Below are 23548 nucleotides of genomic sequence, written 5' to 3'. Positions count from 1 at the left end.
CCTGAATCCTCCCTTAGTTATGCTGCAATAGACGTAGGCTGCCGGGGGATTCCCGTGATGCATCGAGTGTTTCTTCTTCTATTCTATGTGTTAATAGACCTCTCTGCATTGAATCATACTTGTTATTAATCTCTGTCTCTCTTCCTAGCACGTTTTTTACCCTGTCTTTCTTCTCGCACCCCAACCGGTCGCGGCAGATGGCCCCGCCCCTCCCTGAGCCTGGTTCTGCCGGAGGTTTCTTCCTGTTAAAATGGAGTTTTTCCTTCCCACTGTCGCCAAGGTGCTTGCTCATAGGGGGTCATATAATTGTTGGGTTATTCTCTGTATTTATTATTGTAGGGTCTGCCTTACAATATAAAGTGCATTGAGGTGACTGTTGTTGTGATTTGGTGCTGTATAAATAAAATTGAATTGAACTGAAAATTGATCTTAGTGTTCCCACAACTTCTGTTTAGGCAAAGTGGCCCATCTATAATGTAGGTAACAGCAAATAGAGTTTTTTTTTTTAATTCCCTTGTTTTCCTCTGCTTGCGTTCTACATAGCAGATGTTTAAGCAGAGTACATTCATTAGAGTCAAGGCTGAAAAAATATTCCCACGAATTAATATTTTTTTATTAACTCTGCCAAAGTGTTTATGTTTTTGGTAGCATGAGTCATGTTGTCTGTAAACACGATAGCTTTTCACAACAGCTTGAAAAGCTTTGAATGAATTCTGGTAAAACTGTGTAGGGGTGTAGAGTGGGGTCAGGCTAACAAATAAAAGGTCTTCAAGGTCAACTTAATGATTTGTTGGTCAAAAATTGACAAAAAAGCTTTACAACTTAGAAACTATGATTCTTGCAAGTGTGTACTACAGGTTTTAACTGTTTAAATACATTATACAGACTACAGTATAATGCTCCTGAATACATTTTAAATTTATTTTATTGTATTGTTTTTTTGGAAAACCAAATAAGCTGGTGAGCAAAAACTTTCACTTGGCATTTATTATTGCATATTAAAAAAATACTAAATGAATGCTACACATGTACTATATCCATAACAATAAAATTGATAATATATATATATATATATATATATATATATATATATATATATATATATATATATATATATATTCTAAATTTTGTCAAGTATATCAAAATAGGTTTCAACAAAACGAACAACAAAAGCCTGAACTTTGCAATTTTTTTCACTGCACTACAAACGTCTGAAAGTGTGTTTAAAAAACCCCCAATGAAAACAAAATGAATTCATAAAAAATACAACACTGTTTTCTTAAATACAAATACTGCCCAGAGAGTGAACTGCCACGGTGAAGGTTTGCACTCTTGCAGTGTTGCTTGTTAAATGAAATTGGCAGGTGGAGGTTCAATGAGGTTTACCAGAGTATTTCTAACACAAGTGTTTGTGCTTAAGCTCAAATGTAGATTGTCTGTACTTTAATGTCAGTGTTAAGATTAGATGACATAAGCTAAGATCAACATCCAGGCAATGGATATATCTCATCAGGAATCTGGATTTAGCCTGTCTGTCACCGTCGCAGCGTACTATTATGAAGCGAATTATCACCCGCACACAACGCTGGAGAGACATATCACACCAGTCTTTGATTAACGACACAGCCTCCACACTCGAGATGGACCGCGTCATTATCGAGCATTTTGCTTAATGGAGACAGCTGTCTCTTTATGTCAGCGTCATAATTTTGCTGAGCTATGGATAGCTCAGTGAACCTTCAGTGAACCCTCAGTGAATTACTGCCTCTCTATAACTTGGTGGCTTTTGCAACACATAAAAGTACACCACTAATAGTTTTTATAATGTGATGAAGTTATTCTTATAAAGCGCCTATTCTAAAATGGCAGGAAGAGACTGAGTTTTCTTTTTTAACGTGATTACGTGTTTAACTGACCACATGCCATAAGCAAAATAACCAAATAACAAAATTAAAAAGACAGAATTACACAGCAATTCAAAAAAAAATGTAGGCAATCACTGTGTAACATGTTAATCAAAAAATAGATTTCAGTGATTTACAAATTTCATCAATTTTATTTTATTCACATTAGCACACAGAAAACTTGTTTAGAATGAGGACAAAGAAAGATGTAGGGGCCATCCTACATTAGAAAATCCCATGATTTTCTAATTTCCACTTTGCCCGTTTGAAATGAGCTTCGATCATGTTCATATATGGCTTTTTTGTGCGTTTCTGAGCCCCTGCAGTGATTTCAATGATCGCATCATGCCTGTTTTTAGTGTAGTGCAGTCTGAGGTCCAGACGTTCACGGGCAGACAGTATTGATTTTCAGCCTTGTCCTGTGCCCACAGAGATTTCTCCAGAGTTTCAAATCTTTTCAGGATGCTATGAACTGTAGATGATGTTCTCTAAGACACTTTTTTAAATACCCAATCGTGTTACTGACATGTTTCCAAATAACCTAATTCATTGTAAAATGTTCATTCAGCTCTTTCTTTTTAGCACCTCTTACTTTGAACATTTTGAGATGTGTTCAAAATGAGCTCATATCTTATAGTAAAATGTTAAAATGTTCTTTGTGCTCTATTGTGAATAAACTTTATTAGACTTGCAGACTGTCTCATTTTGTTTTTACACAGCATCCAAACTTTTTATGAATTGGTGTTATAAAACTACTTGATTGTTTTTGTTGAATCACTAACTTTGTCCACTGACTCTTGCCTCTGCAGCCCTCTATAGTTGCTCACCTCAATAGAGGCTATTTTTCTACATTTTAGTCATTGGCAGGTACAGTAATAACCACTTCAGGAGTCACGCTTCACTTATGTCTGCATGACTTGAAGATTGATGTGGGATCAATTCCTGGTTCAAGAGAGTTCCTTTCTTTTCTTTCTGGTCTTTTCTACCACTGTAATAGTTGAGATTTCTATTGTCTGCACCTACAGTTTCACTCAAGTAAAAAGTAAAAAAAAAAGGCTGAAGTGGTTAGACTCAAGGCTGATTGTTCTCAGTCGTGATGGTGCTGCAAACAGCGCATAGATTTATTGTAAAAATGTAAACCCATGGTTATCAAACTTTTGTCATCATAAATACTGCATCCCAGCGTGAAGTATTTTATTAGGACAAATACCCCCTTGCCACCACAAAAAGTACAATAAAGGATTGAGCCATTGAGCTTTTTTAAACAACAAACCTGTTATGACAATCACTTACATACAATAGTTCAAAAAACATCTCCTTATTTATGACAAAGAATTGGCTGTATAATCTAAAAAACAGGGTTTATAAAGTCTTTGTCATTCTCTGCAATGATCACATGCTTTCTTAGGTCTTTTTCTTGGTCTCTTTTATTTCTTTGCTTTCTTTTGTCATTGCACAAAAAGGCCTCATACAATTGCGTTCTTTCACTATACTCTGAATACTGTTGTAACATTTAATCCTTCATTAAATATTAGAATCAAGGGTTCCTACTCACACATTGCCGTAGCAATGAAAACAAGAATGCTGAATATCAAATGCAGTTTATCAAAGCTACATTTAAAAAATAATCCTAATTCGTTTAGGAATAATGCAGGACTAACATTGTTATAAATAAGAAAAAAACCCAATTCTCCAAAGTACCCCTGGTGGTACCAACAACCTCATCTGAGCAAAACAGCAAGCTTTAAAAAGCACTGCTGCAAACAAAAGTCCACAGATAAAGTTCATCTCCTGACATTAATTACAACCCTAAAACTCATATCTTTGCACTAAATTATATCTTAACATGCAAATTTGTCCTTGCCTAACCCTCCCCTGTCTCCGATGGAGGGAGTCACAGCTCCACTGTGTCTATGTTTTGTTAAGTAGGAGAGGAAAACCCAGAGGTTCATTTGGAAATCAGGAGGTCTACACCCACAGAGAGCACGCTGTTCTGGTGATTCAGGGCACAGAAAAAGTCCGAAAACATTAGAAAACAAATCTTTATAGATTAATACTTAACATGCACATAGAGGTCTTAGCCTTCAGCTTGACTAATGACTCGTCAAACAGTTATTAGTATGTTGCTGATAAACTGGATTCATATGACCATCTCAGTCTTAGCTCAACCCTGCTATCGATGGAATTATTTTTTTACGAAATCCTGTTGTACAGTAATAATATGCATGTTATACTGATTAACATGGTTTAAAAACGTGACTTTCAGATGTAAAAGTATTCAGTACAGTACTAAAACTTCACATACCAGACATGGCAGTCATGTGCCTGGCTCCGGTCTCTCTCAGCTAAGACCCATGACTGTAACACATGACTAGCTCACGGCTGGATTACTGCCTCACTCAAATGCTCACACCACCCAGTGCCTGCTGACATTTGAGCTGAGCACACCACTACGCTCACACCGAAAACATCATCATCATGTCCATAAAGAAACTTCCTGTCTGTCTTTCTTTGTGAGTTACTTTGGGAAATATTCTTTAAGTTTATAATGCTTCATTAGTGCATCGGAAATAACAAAAATATACAAAGATATCACATTTACTGCACTACAATATGCTGCAGGTTTATCTGTTCATTGTGAACTCATCCAATGTGAAAATATTATGGGTATCGACATGGAAATTATATTCAAATTATATTCAGTTCAAATTATTAAAAAGAATTACACTGCCTTCCAGAAATGTTGGAAATGGAAATTGGGGGAAGCAGGGGGGATCTTAAAGTCTGCACATCAAACTATATTCAACTTTATATTTAACTTTAATCTTCAAGCAGGCTAGTATACATACTAACTTTTTAAAGGATATTTGAATTTATACCTCCAGCAACGTAAATAAAGTGATAATATTAATCTTTTACCCCTTTTCTTTGAGGTGCAAATGAATTTACCACACTGAAAAGCGTTTAACTCGCCCTCCTGCCAAAGAGTCTTGTCAAAAGCACAGCAGCAGCTTTGTGTGCCTAAACGTGTTATTTAATCAGAAGTAAGGATCAGACGGAAATGAAAACTGATAGGAGAAACTGATGTGCTGGTTGATGTCATGCTACATCCAATATGTGCCTGAGAACTTTTTGTAGTGCAAACCTGCTCAGCAAAAGGGAAAATATATTCATCAGTTCAACCATTTGGCCATAACATGAAGTGCTGGGTAAAAGCTAATGTAGTGAGCAAAGTTATGAAAGGCACGAGAGCACTCACACAAAAGCTCCTCTGCACTTCCATGCTCTGGCCTTGGACAAGAGGGTTATGCCCCAAAACTCAAAAATCCCACAACCTGCGCTGAGCACCTCACAGGTTACAGCGTTGCACCTGAGTGAACTACAAGACCTTTGAAACAGAGCAGTCCAAAGTGAAGATGTTTGGTCATAGTGTACATTGCAACATGCAGAAGTAGTGGAAGGCTGATGATTTGGGCTTGTTTTGTAGCCACAGGGCCTTTCAGTCATTGAGTCGACAGTGAACTCCTTTGTATACCAAAGTATTCCAGCGTCAAATGTCAAGCCATCTGTCCAACAGCGAAAGATTAATCAAAATTTGGTCATGAGACACTGCAACGTTTTCAAGCACAACAGCAAATCTACAACAAAATAGCCGAACAGCCCAGACCTCAATTTGATTAAAAATGCTGTAGTGGACCTTTAATAGAGATGTGTGTGAATGAAGGTCTGCAAACCTCAATAAACAGAAACAACTATAAAAAGAAGACTGGGCCCAAAACCCTCCATAATAATGTGAGAGACTGATAATGATCATCTCAATTTATTGCTCCTAAAAGTGGTTTTACAGGCTTTTGAATGATGGGTTGTGCTCAGTTTTTCATTCACCTGTCCTGCATTTTGGTTTGGTGTTCGACTTTTTAACTGTAAAACTATACTGTAGAATTGAGCTCAAAAACACTAAAACCCTACAGTTTTCACAGTATTTGAGCAATCCCTTATGAATACACACAATCACCATCCTTTGTTAATGCTTAGACTTTTCTTATAGTAGTAATGAACAGTTTATATTGGCGTGTTTGCAATTTTTAAATTGAGCAGAGCATTTAAACTGTAAAGAGCATTATCCTCTCTACTAAACACAGATGTTATGCTTAACATGAGAAATATCATCAAATGAATATAAACAATAAAGCAAGATGCGCTGGAGACAGTTTTTTTATTTTGTTACTTTCAGATGCATTATATTGCCAAAAGTATTCATTCACCCATCCAAATCATTGAATTGCAGGTGTTCCAGTCACCGTGGTCACAGGTGATCAAGCAGTTATGCATGCAGACTGCTTCTAGAAACATTTGTGAAAGAATGGATTGCTCTCAGGAGCAAAATGAAGTCCAGTCGTGAAATTTCCTTGCTACATATTCCACAGTCTTTCCACCCAAGTGAATTGGAACAACAGCAAATGAGCCACAGAGAGGTAGGCTAGGTAAAAGAACAAGGATTTCAGTGTTGGGCTCTGCCCCTTAGTTTCAGTGAAAGGAACTGCTAACGCCATGTCAACACATTTTGGACAATTTCATGCTCCCAGCTTTGTTCCTCTTCCAACATGACTGTACGCCAGTACACAAAGCAAGATCTTAAAAATGGGATGTCACTTAAGTTCATATGCATGTGAAAACAGATTAACAAATGCTTTTGGCAGTAGATCCTGACTGATACAGAAAATTTGAGACCAACATTTGGTGATTTAAAAATTTAAAAAATTGGCTGATATTTCTTTTCTTCAGGCACATGACACAAACATTTGTGTAGATATTTATACATCTTATGTTTGGCTTTATATGAGTATTGACAGGTGTCCCAACCCTGTAGGAAAAACAGGGAGCAAACTGAAATTCATATGTGCCACCAACTGCATTTTGAAACATCCATCACATTGTATTCTTCTGATACGTCATGTGCGCATGGTTCTCACCAACAGCCTTCAAAGAGGGCAAAATACACCACAATTAAAACTAGAAGGCAAACAGTCAAGCAAGGACAGAAACACCAAGAGGCACTGTGGTGGTTCATGCCCTGACGACAAGAGCCAGGCAGTAAGCGCTGCAGTTTTTGCTGTTAGCCAGTAGCTCTAACTTTGTTAGAGCTCATACTATGTGGAAATATCATCACACTGTTAATCAAAGGGTGATTTTTAGAACACTCGAGCCTAAGATCAGCTGGCATAATGTTAGCTTATAACGAACTGTTGCTATTGTTGTTTAGCCAGCTCGCTGTCAGCTGTCCGGAGATGGGAGGGTAAATCTAATCTGCTGACAGCTAGCAATTATGACATTATCAGTAAAAAAAAATAGCACGTGCATGCATGGTTCTGTTTGTCACAGCCCTGAGATGAGGCGTGAGGTAAGAAGAAAGAGGATTTTAAAATTGAAAGGAACTTATGGATGTATTATTTATGTGGTTGGTTTCTAGCAATATACATGAAGCATACAGTGATGGAATTAAAGATGACAGCGCAATATGATGGCAAACCGCATGTATTTTTAGTGAATTATTTCCAGAGTATGCATTACTTTATTGAAAGACAAAATTACACACAAATCAATGTATATTTATGAGTACAACATTCTTGTTTTCTATTAATTAACCTTAAAAAAATTTCTTTCTGTGTCATAAAGAGTGCCCGCTAGTGGGAAAAGGCCCAAACTCATAACATGGTTGAAGGACATTTATACCCATCTCTTCTTTACTTTTTTAAATTTTCATTTATTAGTTGATGAATGAAAATTATTTATCTATACCATTATATTGGCTAATATCATCAGCCAGCTGTTTTATCAGTTGTGCTCTTATATTCGTGCTTCATCCAAGCCTGACCTAACTTTTATTGTTACAGACAAATTTACTAAGAAAAGCATATATGTATATATCTGAAATTATCGAACATTTCCCAAGTGAACTCTTGTTTGCACTCACAAATAAAAAAAACAGACATAGCTTCCACCCACAGTTTAACACGCTGACAAACAGACACAGTTCACTGAAACTTTCACACTCCCTCTATATGTGCATCTCCGCCCACTCAGTCACAGCAGGAGAAGTTTTGGAGGCTTACTTCCATAAAGCGTTACTGTGAGTTGCTCAGATGCAGAATGAACATAAAATTATTGCCAAACTAAAGTCCAAATCCATCAAAAGGAAACAATCACCAACGTAACCGGCATTAATAAGTCTAAACAAAACACAAAAGCTGTGAGTATTGAAGCAAGAACCAAACAGTGTTTGTGCTACATACCTGTGAGGAGAGCATGGTAGTGTAAACCTCTTTCCTTGTCTTCATGTGAACATACATCAAACAGGTAGGCCTTGATGGGTCCATCGATGAAGTCTGCAGCAAAGTCAAACAGCACGACTCCAAACATCACCACCACGATGGCCCATATGCTCTTCAGAGACCTATCTCTGACGAGTGCTGGAAAACAACAGTACACATCAGCACTCAGCACGTACCACAGAGAAAGATTAAAATAATAATACACTGACTACATCAGTACACTAAGGAGCCTTATCTGTCACATTCACAAGTTTAATTAGGCTTGATACACATCACAAGAACCTCAGAGGACTAGCACGTCAGAAGGCACTTAAAATAACAATACAATAATTAAAAAAAGAAAACCTATTACAACTGACGCCATAGCAATTATATTTTAAAACCTGAATGTTTGAACACTAAGCTGCTCTTTTAGAGATATGAAAGATGTCAAATAACACCACAAGAGAAAGTGTAATTAGAAGTTATTAAAGACAATTTTACCATTTCATTAAGAGATACAAGTGAATACTGAAAGACAGGTTTATCATTCCATTAAAACTACAGGTAAAGGAAGGATTTTTAACTTGTCACTTCTTTAAAAAGAAAGTCTGAAGTCGCAAAAAAAAAAAGAGTAAAAAAACAATTTAACACCAAAAGAGCAACTCTGGGAGATGCAGGCCAGCGTTAGGTTTTTCATCTTTAAGAAGAGGGCAGCTACAACAATAGAAAACATTATGTCAAACGACCGCTTTGGCATTTACTACGGCCCCGGGGAACATGGAGAGATAATCAGCTTATCCAACCTACGTCAGGAGACATACTTTATAGTTCATAAGAGCGCTATAAGAAAGCCAGGAGCCTTTATCTTTAATTCCTTGGCTGTTTATTTGTCTATTTTTGTAATTTTTGCCTGAAAACACGCACAAAAAATCCTCTAACAGCTTCAGGCTAAACTGAACCACCTTGAACACTTTGGATGATATTGAAGAAAAACAATTCTCTTTGTGTGTGTATATCAGAACAGAGTGGGTTTTTTACATTTATTTTTGCACCATCAAAATTATAAATGAAGAGGTAAAAAACCCAACAAACTCATAGCAGTGACTTGTGAATGTGATGTTCAGCATGGTATAAAAACTCTCAACATCTGCGCTACTAAGTTTGATTGAAAAGGAAATTAACCACGACAATACTGCATCTAGTTTAATTGTGTTTTGACAGCTGATATCCAGGCAAAGACGGCACAAGAGTGAAAAAGGTTCAAACTACACACAATTAAGACACTTAACGAATGTTACTGTTGAGCTGATTGCTGCATTTTAAATGTACAGCTTACAGCAAATAAAGCTGCCCATACACACCGATTTCCATTATTCCTCACAAAGCAAACCTCTGAATCTGAGTTTGTCACATTTTTGCAGAGTGTTGCTTTCATGATTTTTCAATCAAAAACAATGATTCGGGTTAAGTGGATGATGTGCTTCAAATCAGAGTGACTTAAATTATGGCCAAATGTGCATTTAATCTCTGAATGATTCCACAGGATGCTGAACAATCACACACACGCTGTCACTGCCAGCAGTGAATCAGTTAGTGTTTCTGTTTTTTAAGAGAAGGCTTTTTACCCAACCTAATATTGCTTTTAATGGTAACAGATTCTTTCGTGTGCAGACGCTCTTGTGATGCTGTTTGGAGTCTAATGCAGCGGTCTCCAACCTTTTTTGCACCACGGACCGGTTTATGCCCGACAATATTTTCATGGACCGGCCTTTAAGGTGTCGCGGATAAATACAACAAAATAAAACTTATACCAGGCTTATACCCCAACCCCCGGGGGTTGGGGACCGCTGGTCTAATGGATTCAAATGGAGCATCTCTGGGCCCTACTTTTTCCTTTCATGATGAATGTATCATTTTATCCCCCAAAATCTGTGCACAAGTAGAAATTTGGATTCAGAGTCTTTAAAAGTCTTACAAAGAGGTTGAAACTTGCCCTTAACCTTGTCCTGAAGGTAAAAGAAGACAGCAAAACCTAAATCAGTTCACTTCATATGTATTTATATCAAACCAATTCCTACAACAATCACCTCAATGCGTTTTATATAAGGTATGTAACGTAAAGAATCTACAATATTCGAAAGAAACCCAATGATCACAGGAGCATTTGGTGACAACGGGAAAGAAAAACTCCCTTTTAACAGGAGGCTCACACCAGGCTCAGTGAGGGGCAACCATCTGCCCTGACTGGTTGGGCGTGAGGGGAAAGAGACATTCATTTATTGTGGAAGAGAGCCATAGATTAATAATGGCTAATGATTAGATGCAGAGTGGTGTATAAACACAGAGAGTGAAACAAGGTGAATGAAGAAAAAATGCTAAGTGCATCACAGGAAGCCCCTCCCAGCAGCCTAAGCTTATTGCAGTGTAACTAAGAGAGTGCTTAGGGTCACCTGATTCAGCCCAAGCTTTATCAAAAAGGAAAGCTTTAAGCCTATTCTTCAAAGTAGAGAGGGTGCCTGTTTCCCGAATCCAAAGTGGGAGCTACAGGAGTGGAGCCTGATAGTAAATCTTTGGAATACTTTTAAATCAAAGCTAGCGTGGCCTCAAAGCATTTTCTGACATAACAAGATTACAGATAGCACACTACCTCCACTCTTGTTCTGTCTGAATTCCTCACCCTCAAGTTTTCTTCACTGATCCCTCACCTGAGATGACAGCATCTCCATTAAGGAACAGGGTGATTCCCACAAGCATGAGGATGCCCAGTGCCAGGATGTAAGGCCTCCGCCGGCCCCACGGCGAGCGGCAATAGTCGCTGGCTGAACCGATGATGGGCTGGAGCAGGAAGCCCAGGATGGGGCTGATCAACCACACCAAGCTGTACAGACTCTGGGGCAGGCCCACACTCAGGAGCACCGGCGTGACAAAAGCTGCCTCCACGGCATAGCAGAATTCCCTTCCAAACATGACCAGGCCGTGGAGAATAAGGCGCCCCCGAGAGCGCCTGTGAGGCTCCACAGCTCCAAAGACAGAGTCTTCCACACTGTCTACGTAGTCCACATTGCTGCCATTGCAGTCTGTTGAGTCCTGGTGCAGAGAAGTGCTGATGTGTTTGCCAGGCTCAGAGATCCGGCAGGGTTGGGGCCTCACAGACTGATCTTCTGATAACAGAGTCATAATTGAAAATGAGGGGGGTAAAGGACAGAAGGAGAAAAAGAGAACAGGAAGGGAGTAAAGAGGAGATTTAGATGAAGAGAGGCAAAGAGGTAGCTTTTGGTAGTCTCTCTCCGTCTGCCAAGGGATGGATGAAATGCCAAAACTGGCGCTTGGCTTGAGTTAATCCTCTTCACTACTGCATAGCTGAGCAAAGAGTTCAAGCGCCACACAGCTTTATTTTGCATGTGAAGGTCTGAGCAAGACTCGGCGAGGAGGAGAGAAAGACAAGGGAGGAGGAAAAAGAAGGGAGTGTTTTAAAGAGATTACAGAATGGCTTTTCCTATTCTGTCTAGTAAAGGCCTCGGGCAGCTCATGGGGCTGAGTTAGTTTTGGCAATGGGTGGCACTACTGGCCACTAATGACTGGCCAGTAGTGTTTACTTTAAAACAAGTAAAGATGACTGAATTCACAAAGCTAAATTCATGTTTTTCTATCCAAACGTGAGCCGGCACACTAGTGTGCTGTACAACTGAAACAACAGCTAAAACAATATTTATCTGTTTAGGAGTGCAAGTAAATATTTGTAATGTGTGATCTTAATCCAAAAGTGTACTTTACTGTTTTTTATCAGCATATTTGTAAAGCAATTAATTTGAACATTTGTGGACAACAACACTAATTATATTTTGGCATTAAAAATAATACATTTGAATAAACAGCTTGTGCATACTGATGAATGAACAATTACAGAATGATTCTGGTCATTCGAAATATTGTTAAAAAATTAAATACTGTTAATTTATGGCAGCTATGATGTAAACCTAATTGTTGCAAATCTAATTTAGGGGGTTAGTTTAATTGACTGATTTTTTTTATGCAACTCAAAACTGAATAAATGTCATTTTGTGCAGGTATTCAGTTTTTGGTTGGAGGCAGGGTAAGGAGAGGGGTGGTAATTGTACATTTAAGCAGCCTTCCTTTGTAACATTACCGGTTAACTCTTGCATTTTGGTTATATTTCATGCCTCCACAGTATTATTGCCTCTGTGTATGCCAAATTTTGAGCTACAGATCAATTTAGAATAAATAAACACAAAATGTATGACTTGACATCAATAAATGTCAAGTAAGGGGTGTGGTTTTGAAACACTTGGAGAAAAAGGCCTATTATGACATGATATCATGTGCTGTTTTACTTAAGACATAGCAGCCGTGATAAATAGATTTGATTTCTTAAATCTTCAATAAGGGTTTTTTGTATAACCATTACAATCATTAAACACTGTCCTCACTACTATATCATAAAAAAAATCCCTATAACTGCAATCCATAAGTATCAATATTAATTTAGCACTAATGGCAGCTCAGGTGCTTTTGTATTATTTTGACCCCCTCCCCAAACCTCTTGATTTTGTTTTAATCTCAGTTTAATCATAGTTAGGTCAGAATAAGTTAACTCTCTTTTTTGTTAGTTTATTTTGTTACAATATTGTTACATTTTTCATCACCCCTGTTGCTTTCATATCTACTATTTTAAGGAACATCTCCTTTTTTCTTTACCATTTAGTTTCAGTTCCATCCCTGCTTTAATTTAAGGTTATATAAATCACTTCTTGTGTAAACATTATAAATAACAATTGGGATTTTTACTTTGTTGTGTGGATCCACTGTCTCTCTTACTGTCCCCATCTCATCATGTGCTTATTGGAGCCAAGTTTTTATTGGTGTTGTAGTAAAGAAGAAAAAGGCTGATTGTCAAGCTCTTCAAGTGTGGATGACGACATTAGATATAGCAGAATCTCTTAGAATGCTGTGACCTCTAAATACTTGGCAGTTACAGTTACCTAAGGCTGCTACCTAAAGGGCAGTCTCAAAGTTAAGCGTCTTTCTCAAAATTAGCATCTTGTGTGTATCATCAGAGGACATGAACCAGGAGACACGCAGTCTGCATGCAAGTGACACACAAACCATCCTTTGTTCGTACTTCAACCATTCAGACTTCATCCTGAAAGTATATCTTCCAGCAGTTGTCCCCAGTATGTATAAGTCCCCATCTCTATAATAAAGGATTAATCTTTTAGGACAAATCAGTGCTAAGCAGCGTGACAGGACACCCTGGAGTGACGTACCACTTCCCAGAGGTCCAGTCCAGAATAAAATGCTAACAATTACATCAAATGAAGTTAGGAAATCCTGAGCTATTTGTACTTGTTTCTTTTTTATGAGTTTAAATTCATTTGAAATAGTATTTCATGCCCCTTATCTCGTAGCTGAACTTCTCTTGCAACATATTATATCATCAAGATTAAGCGGTTTCCAAACATCTTGAGTGATCAGAAGAAAAAAAACCAGCAATAGCATTTGATTAACTAAACCGCTTGATTCAGATTTCTGTGAATTATTAGCATTTCCACGAAAAAGTCTTTCATGTGGTCTTAATCAAATCTCCATGACATCAGAACAGGCTCAGGAGAATTTACTTTGACCGCCTGTTTCTTTAATAGTCACCACTCCTTTAACCTAAAAACAAACAAATAAAAAAAAGGCAGTTTGGAAGCGCTGAACTCATATTGGTAGTCTTTAAAAGATTCATATAAAGGACAAGTGCCAGTTAAAATACGCATCACGGGACAATGCTTTGAGCTAACAAGCTGACATTTATGTTTACCCAAGGATGCCATGTTAAGAGAACATTGTTTTTTCTCTAATTTACCCTCTAGACATAATAAAACATAGTTTAATTGTTGAGGTTGGAACAATTTACCCAGTGCAAAAAGACTTCCAGTCCTATGGAAGTATATGGGAAAACAGTCGTCACACGCTTGCCTGCATACACTCAAATGGTGAACCATGGCCTGAAATGTGCAAACTCTTTGCCGGCTGTGAATCCTGCAGTAGTGTGTTGGCCAGAATTGTGTTATATTTCCTCTCCTGTGTCTAAGAATAACAATGTCATCTTGTTAAGTTTATTCACCTTAAAAGAGGTCAGGGCCAAAGCTTCGGCTGCATGTGGTTATTTGGTGCTATTTTATAAAGTAAAAGTGTGGCTAGGCTATAACTGAAGCACTGCCAGTGTCATTCAGTAACATTTTGTTCAGACAGTTCAGGAAGACAGATGTAGGAGTAAATTTCTGCAATCTGTGACCTTTAAGTACGACTGTGCCCTTTAACGAGGACCATCTATTTCATCTTGGGGGGAAAAACATCCCCAAGAACTAATGCCTATGTGCTTTCTGTCTGAAATATAGCTGCTCTTTTTTCCCCTCGATTTTGGAAAATACTCCTTGATGTGCTATAAGCAGACAGAAATAAAATGAATGGATGGAACAACCTTAGATGTATGGATAAGAGACACTTATAATAATTTTTAAGATAATAAATCTCTTTAGCCCCATCACCAATTTCTCAAAGATTCTTTAATTTAACTTTCACCTAATCAACACTGTAAATTACAGAGTAAGAGGTACTTTTATAATGATGAGTCAGTAAATACTGACAGCGGTGAATCTATAAGATAGTCTTTCTTGGAATCTGATGCATCTATGTGACCTTTATTTAAAAAGCCGTGCTCGACAGCCTTTGAAAAATGGAGACAGGCTTTAAGACTTCAGAACCTCCACTGGACAAATGATGCACTGAGTGAACTGGTTTGCTTTAAATGACTGCTGAAAACTAATTATGTCAGCATCTACTCAATCCTTTGTTTTACTCTTTTTGGAAATATTTTCCATATGATGTATCTATAAAAGTCTATATGTGTGACTACTGGAACACGTACACTTATATATAATGTGTGGTTTCATTTAAACTCTGAAGCACTTTGTACCTCCGTGTTTTAAAAAGGTGCTATACAAATAAAGCTATTGTTAATGCAAAGGCTCCTCAAAGCACATGCTATGATGGACGACTCGTACAATAAACCATGAAATCACAAGGGGCTTGTGGTTGACTACAGAAGTACTTTCAGTTAATCAAGTGATGGTGCATGTGATCCCTTGGGGTAAAGGTGGGAGCAGTCAGATGTAGGAAGTGAGAAGAAAAAGGTCATTTTCATTTTCTAATGAATGCTGCTCCCGGCAGCTCCCTTATGCACACAAGGGGTCATCATGGCAAGCAGCTCCACATGTTTGATTTGACAGATTTTTATTTTTTATTTTTTACACCAGATGCCCTTCTTGAGACAATGCCAAAGGGACTGGTTTCTCTTTGTGTGATCAAACTGGGGAGCTTTTATTATTTTAGGTGAAAATGTAAACCACTACACTGGAGAATCCACTTTCTTTGAGACTGCTCTACATTGTGCATATGATATCACTTTATAGATTAGTTTGTGTTTGTCATGTTCATATTTAGAATAGACAACCAATATATCCCAATATTCAGCTTTACGAATGCTAAAGTGATACTTAATAAAAAAAAGATTTAAAAAAAAAAGATCTAGCCTATTAGAAAAAGAGACAGATCCACAAAGTAAAGCGTCAAGACTTCTAAAGCGTCTGAAGTCTGAGGAACAGCTCAAAATGTTGCAAGGCAATTAAAATCCTTATTAGAGACTTATTTTTCCTCTTCTTTAACTTTGAAAACCCAAGTCTAAAGTTACCTTGCTAAACCCCATTCCTGCTTTATAGTAGAGACATCCGATGTAAGCACTATGGAGTCTGTGGGCATTAAAAGAACTGTAAGAGACATTCTAAATACAAAGCAGTTTTCACATTATAGTTGTGGTCAGAGCTGCAGATGCACTCATCATGGGCATAAATGTCACGGTAATTTTGAGCTTTTAATGGTAAATGGTAAATGGCCTGTATTTGCGCTTTACTAGTCCCTAAGGACCCCAAAGCGCTTTACACATCCAGTCATGCACCCATTCACACACACATTCACAATGATTTCTTTGAACTGTTCTTTTCCCAGGATTGTACAGCATACATCTTGAATAGCTTTAAAAACAAGAATTAGATGTACAAGTTTGAATTTATTTTGGATTTTCTCCAATCCACGCGGGGTCAAGAGAGAGTTGGTGGGGCTTTGGGAAGGCCATTTCAGAAGTTTAATGTTAGCCTTTTTTTTATCTATTCCAAAACACGCTTTGATGTGTGTGCCTTGCTGGAGCCGTATCCAAGTTTTCACTATTAAGCCTAATAGCTGTTACAAAAACATCTTAAAAAAACGGTAATATTCCGGCAGCTGGGGCGCCAAAATACTAGCGTAAAATAACAGAAAATAACTTTCTCATGAAAATACAGTCATTTTCAGTAATGAAAATAGAGTTTGTTGCGCTAATTTCACATGGGATTCTGCCTTTTCCAAGTGATTTTAGACATTAAATTAGGAACATTTTTTTTTTTTTTTTTTTTTTTTTAAATGACATCAGAAACAGCAGTATGCGACATTACGTGATGGCAGAGCTTCAGTTCATCCTTTGTCATTTTTTTTTTTTTTTTTTAATAAATAGGACAGGGGGAATGAATGAGAGAAAGAGGGGGAGAGAAAGAAAGAAAACCAAAGGGGAGAAGAGACGGTGAGAAGGGGGGGGAAGAGAGAGAAAAAAAAAAAGAACTCCTGGGTCACCTGTATGGAGAAAAAAAAAACAAACAAAAAAAAACAAACAGAGGAGACAGCAAACAACAAAGAGCAACATAATAATAGAGAAAACAAAGCACCATCACAATAAACTAGCTAGTCATAGATATCAATATTTACTAAATAATAAACGATATTGTGCAGCACGCAAGATAGACAGCGCACAGTGTTCTTTGAGGCAGCAGCCAAGAAAGCTTTAGTCCGCGTCTGTGAATACCCATGTGTGCATACCTGTGTGGATCAGCATGCTTGCATTCCAAAGGTTTCTCCATGTAATGATCTGCTAGGGAGTGTGGGGGGGCCACAGCCCCGTCCTCCAGGGTGTGAAGCGGGTATGGAGGAGATCAAAACTCCAGACATCCAGAGGCCCCCAGAACACAAGAGACCATGGAAGACCAACAGAGGGGCAGCCGCGCCACTGTTCCAGTAAGAGCTGAGGAGAGTCCCAGATGAGGGCTCGCCCAGCAGCCGCGGAGCAGAAGTCAGGGGGAGTTGCAGTGACGCGCCCGTCACTGCAACATTTTAACGTAACAATGAAATTACCTATAAACAAGGTCAATGAATGTGGCAATATGAATCATAATACGTAAATGTATAAATATACAGTTAGCAGTTGGTTTAAATAATAATGGATTGCATGCCCTGGGACAGACTGACAGAGGCGAGGCTGCCATATTGCACCAGGTGAAGAGTCTGGACCACGGACACAATAGCGAGAGTGTCCGAGCCGGGGCTCGAACCGGCAACCTTCTGATCACAAGGCGAACTGCCAACTCTTCAGCCACGATCGCCCTAAATAGCAACGATAATAATACTTATGTGATGTAACACAAGCTTATAGGAATCATGTTATATACTTTTCCATAGCATTACATTTGAATTCAACAGTTCGATCTTTCAAATAACGGACAGATATTTGTGAGATCATGATACATTTGTGAATGTATTTTTACAATCTAAATATGCATATGTACAAAAAATATATTTAAAAAACAAGTAAATTGTGTTTTACTATATTTACAGTGATGTTATGTTATTTTACCTTTGACATGTAAAATCACAGTCTACTTATGTAAATTTCATGATATTCTAGAAAGACAGTACAAAACAAAACAAATCAAATCAAATCACTTTTTATTGTCACATCACATGTGCAGGTACATTGGTACAGCACATGTGAGTGAAATTCTTGTGTGCGAGCTTCACAAGCAACAGAGTTGTGCAAAATACAATAATGTAAACAAGCAAAATACAAGAATGGCTACATCTGAAACTAATAAATATATGTACAATATATAATAGTATATGCATTTCTGGATGTGTATACTAAATATTTTTCTACGTGTGTGTGTGTGTGTGTGTGTGTGTGTGTGTGTGTGTGTGTGTGTGTGTGTGTACACATATTTTACAAATTAAATAGAGTAAACAATAAATAAAATATATAAAATAAAATATACAGAGTGAGACATGTGCAAAACAGTGGCGTTACTGTACAGTATGGAGTGCATAATGTTGAAGTTCCAGTAGTGAAGCTGAGGTGTCTATGACGTGTTCAGCAGTCTGATGGCCTGATGGAAGAAGCTGTCTCTCAGTCTGCTGGTACGGGACCGGATGCTGCAGAACCTCCTTCCTGATGGAAGCAGTCTGAACAGTTTATGGCTGGGGTGACTGGAGTCCTTGATGATCCTCCCCGCTTTCCTCAGGCACCGCTTCCTGTAGATGTCTTGGAGGGAGGGAAGCTCACCTCCAATTATCCGTTCAGAGCACCGCACTACTCGCTGGAGAGCTTTGCAGTTGTAGGCGGTGCTGTTGCCATACCAGGTGGTGATGCATCCAGTGAGGATGCTCTCAATGGCACAGCGATAGAAGGTCCTGAGGATGCGGGGGCTCATGCCGAATCTTTTCAGTCTCCTGAGAAAGAAGAGGCGCTGCTGCGCCTTCTTCACTATTTTGTTTGTGTGTACTGACCACGTAAGATCCTCAGCCAGATGTACACCAAGGAAGCGGAAGCTGCTCACTCTCTCCACAGCAGCGCCGTTGATGGTGATGGGGGTGTGTACTTCTCTGCACCTCCGGAAGTCCACTATCAACTCCTTTGTCTTTGCGACGTTGAGGGTGAGATGGTTGTCTTGACACCAGTGGGTCAGGGCGCTGACCTCCTCCCTGTAAGCTGTCTCATCACTGTTGGTGATAAGACCCACCACTGTAGTGTCGTCCGCAAACTTCACAATGATGTTGGAGTTGTTAGTGGCTGTGCAGTCGTAGGTGTAGAGTGAGTATAGGAGAGGGCTCAGTACACACCCCTGTGGAGCACCAGTGTTCAGTGTGATGGGGGATGAGGTGATGCTGCCCAGTCTGACCACTTGGCGTCTGTCAGACAGGAAGCTAAGGATCCAGCTGCAGAGGGAGCTGCTCAGTCCTAGATCCTGCAGTTTCCCGTCCAGCTTCGAGGGAACGATGGTATTGAATGCTGAGCTGTAATCTACAAACAGCATTCTCACATACGTGTCTCTCTTCTCCAGGTGTGACAGGGCAGTATGTAGTGTCAGGGCTATGGCTATGGCTATTTAAAACTGTAAAATATACAGTAAGATACTTTGACATTACTATTTTTTGGAACAGTGCTGTTGATATCAGGTGGAGCTAAAATTGGAGGTGTTTTTCCTTCATTGCTCCATCCAAATTGTGCAATGTACCAGTACTACCGGCAGCAAAACAGTCCCAGAGCATGATGCTACCACCACCATGCTTACAGTTGGTACAGTGTTCTTAGGTCTAACTTTTCTTCTTCTAAACATATCTCTTGTCATTGTGACCAGATAACTCAATCTTTGTCTCGTCTGACCAAAACACTTTTCTTCAGAAGGCATTTGGCTAATCCATATGCTGAAAATTTTAATCAAGCTTGACGGTGTTGACTTCAGAGCAGGAGCTTTGTTCTTGGTCAGCACCCTCTCGGTCTATGACGATGTAAAACTTGCTTCACTGTGGACAATGATGCTGGTTTTCCAGCAGTTTCATGGCAGGGTTAAGCTTTGGTGCTTCCTGGGTTGTTCCTGTGCATGCTAAACAATTTCCTTACATCTGAGGGTGACAGTTTATATACATCAGTGACATAACTGAATAACTTGTATTTATGTACAATTGTTTGCACTGATGGCCTGCAGTTATGTAAAAATGGCTCCATTAAGCTATTGGAACTGCCAAAGCCACGACATCAAGCCTACTGAAAATTTGTGGATTAAATTTTTGACATGTAAACAACTGTACTGACAACAACTGTACTTGGAACAGCTACAGCTCAAGCAAAGCATCCTCATAAAGCCTCCTCATAGCAGATCACTTGTTTTTCTCTGTACACCATAACAGCTATAGTTAAAAAATCACAGTATTATTTTTGAAGCCATTCTCGCTTTACATTATTCCTTAAAACTTCTGACAGTCGTTCACATGAAAGTGTGTTTAAAGGTAATCCCATGATGCAAGCTCACATTCAGTTGCCCTGTATTTGACCTGACATGATGAGAGTCAGATGTTTCAAGTCACAACGCAGACATTCCTCACATTCTTACATGTCTCAAGGTCTTACACTGCAGCACAATGTGTAATAGTAAATGCAGGAACAAGTAAAAACTGACCAGGTAAACAAAGCTGGCAACTCTGCTATTGCTAGATGGAGGGAAACACTCAGTTGTAAAGAGTCAAAGATGATGTTAGCTTTACTGGGAAGTAAATTTGATTTTGAATGCCACAAATTCCAGGTCATCATCATCTTAGAGGTAAACATTTCAGCTCTCTGTCTACGAAGAATAAAAAATGTCTGTCAATAAGGAGCAAATGAGAAATCTTGATTTCTGAAGGACTGACCTTAAATCTTTGCACACTTCTGCTCTCTCTCAATCAAATGACATTCGTCCTTGTTTACATGTATTCCCAACACAGCCAATTATTTTAAATATATGGTGAGTCATTAAAGCTTTGCTAGTTTTGCAGACATTAAAGCACACCGCTCGGCACACTGGGTCACTGTTACTGCTAGTACTTCCTGCTGTACTTCCCTGTTCTGTCTTTAAAGGATGCGATTACAGTGGAATGATATATACTGTACAGACAGACGTGTTGCAATACTCCAGGGAAGAGGAATATGTTTGCATTTTAAAAAGGCATTGTGGAGGTGTTTGCCAACTTTCGATGAAGTCGGGGGGGGGAAAAAGACTGATTTACTTCAGGAGCAAAATCATTCGAACCTTTAGCGGCACCAGTGGGCTGCAGTGAAGCGATGCAAATATGCAGCAAGATGACTAAATAACTTGTGATGTACAAAATGTTACAGATGAGAAAAGAAATGAAAGCTCCTAAAGAATGCAATATCTCCTGTGAGGATTTCCTTACCCTCCTGTATGTGTATTTTAAAATTTTCAGCTTCTTAGGAAATACTTTAGGGAGCCATCTGTAATAAGACTGTAATATACGCACACCTACGCTATTTTTCTTTTACGTTTTAGACTGTTGTGAAACTATGTTTATGTTTCATTTATGTTTTCAATCCTCTGGAAATTCGTTAGCACTTTTAATATGCACGACTAACAACATCTATGAGTGATTGCAAGTATTTATGAATACGTAGGGAGGGAAGTATCTCATTTGCACATCTTTTCTTTGCTTCACCATCTTCTCTGCTGAGCAGATTGGGGCTCTAAAATTTAAATTTAAAGGTCTGTATTTATTAGTAGTGGGCTTTAAATAAATATTTAATAATATTTCTGAGATGTTACTGACTGTCTCGAGGCATACTAAACATAACTATGGTAATTTCTCATGTTCTTCCACATCATTTGTATTTAGGTAATGCAGTTTACTTGTTCTCTTCACATAACTACAAGGTTAGTCAATCAATCATACATACATGGGAAATGGTAAATGCCTGCATTTGTATAGCGCTTTTCTAGTCCCTAAGGACCCCAAAGCGCTTCACACTACATTCAGTCATTCACCCATTCACACACACATTCACACACTGGCGATGGCAAGCTACATTGTAGCCACAGCTGCTCTGGGGCGCACTGACAGAGGCGAGGCTGCCGGACACTGGCGCCACCGGGCCCTCTGACATACATGCATGCATGTATCTATGTAACTCTTATCCAACACAGGGTCACAGAGGGGGTTGGGCCAGCTGGCATGGACACATTGGTATTTAAATGATGCTCAGTTGCTTCAGGGGTCCAGTGTGTCAAGAAAATATTCCCCACACCATTACACCGCCACAACGATGAACCATTGATACAAAGCAGAATTGTTTTTTACATCAATTTCTGACCATTTCCTCCAATTCGAGACTCATTGGAACATGCAATGCGTTATCATTCTTTCACTGTCAAATTGCAGCCTTTTTCCTGTTCTTATCTAACAGGAACAGCACCCGGTGTGGTCTTCTGCTGCTGTAGCCCATCAGTTTCAAGATCTGAGGTGTTGTGAATTCACAAATGCTCTTCAGCATACACTGACTGCAATGAATGGTTATTCTAATCGGGGCTCTGGCATCAACCAAACATTTTCACCCAAATAACTGCCATTCAGGGGATATTTTCTCTTTTTAGGACCATTACCTTTGAACTTTAGAGAGGGCTGAGCAGGCAGCCAGCCTGCCGGGTCAGCCGTTTCTGAAATATCAACATCTGTGCCCTGTTTAAAATCACTTAAATCAGCTTCCATCTCCATTCTGATGCTCAGTTTGAACTTCAGCAGGTGACTGGCTAATTGGATTAGGATTAACAAGCAGCTGAACATGTATACCCAATGAGCTACTGAGTAATTTATTTAGTCAATCTGAATCATCTTCAGAGCCTCCTAACTTGAGCTTGCAGAGTTGCATTAGTAGCTTGCAACAGAGATATTGGTAAGTGACTTAAACTTCACTTACACGAAAAAGGACCAAGTTGCCTCCTGTCAACATAATCAATGCAGTAGTTTTACTTTCACTTTGTAGGCGTAACGTTTCCTGTCTCTGAAATGTGCAGTTAGTGCAACACGAAAGTCGGATCTACTGAATGTTAGACACAGGTCTCCATGTGGTTTTGAAAAGTTAAGCCCATGGAAGTCCCTCAGAACTTCATTCTTTCAATTAGCCAGCAGGGGGCAGCTCCTCTGGATATAAACAAGCCTAATGCTAATTGAAAACTTCAGTAAACAGTTTACCGATGAATCACGAACACTGGTTTCTGATCTCATTTAATACAGCTTGACATTCATCGTGTAAATTATGGCCTTCTTTAGAATAAAAAAACGCAGGGTGAGCTTTGAAACCCCAAGCCAACGTCTTGAAAAGATGATTTTAGTGGGTGACATCATGTCTGGCTACAACCATTTTTTCTAAACAATCTGTGTGTCAGAATTAGTGCACACAAATCAAAAGCTGTTGTGGGAGAGCAAAACAACAACAAAGTCTGATTAATTTAAAGTTATTGGTACTGCTGAGCTTTCAGGAGATATCCAATCCTCTTTTGCTATGTATGACCATTGCTCACCCTGAGCTGGATAATTTAGCAGATATCAGTAGTTTATGATTAATAGAGTAGGTGTGCTTTGCAA

The 23548-nt window shown here is 38.9% G+C and overlaps 1 protein-coding gene across 2 annotated transcripts in view; it reads right to left on the bottom strand.

The window, feature by feature from the left end:
* The window catches only part of slc45a2 (solute carrier family 45 member 2), a 36680-nt gene extending 19311 nt beyond the window's left edge, over positions 1-17369 (bottom strand). For both annotated transcript variants that reach the window (XM_085279901.1, XM_085279902.1), the window contains exons 1-2: positions 10924-17369; positions 8198-8374 (exon numbers count right to left, since the gene is read on the bottom strand). In XM_085279901.1, the coding sequence (XP_085136027.1) occupies positions 8198-8374; positions 10924-11395 (649 nt within the window). In that variant the 5' untranslated portion in view covers positions 11396-17369. The remainder of the gene's footprint in view (positions 1-8197; positions 8375-10923) is intronic.
* Positions 17370-23548: the final 6179 nt, after the last annotated feature.

This window comes from Mchenga conophoros, linkage group LG7, assembly GCF_057382185.1.
Source record: "Mchenga conophoros isolate Kocher_MC1m ecotype Shallow Benthic linkage group LG7, M_conophoros_male_GT1.1, whole genome shotgun sequence".
Lineage (NCBI taxonomy): Eukaryota > Metazoa > Chordata > Actinopteri > Cichliformes > Cichlidae > Mchenga > Mchenga conophoros.
Note: the sequence above shows the minus strand (reverse complement) of the source record. Positions and strands in the feature narration are given on the sequence as shown.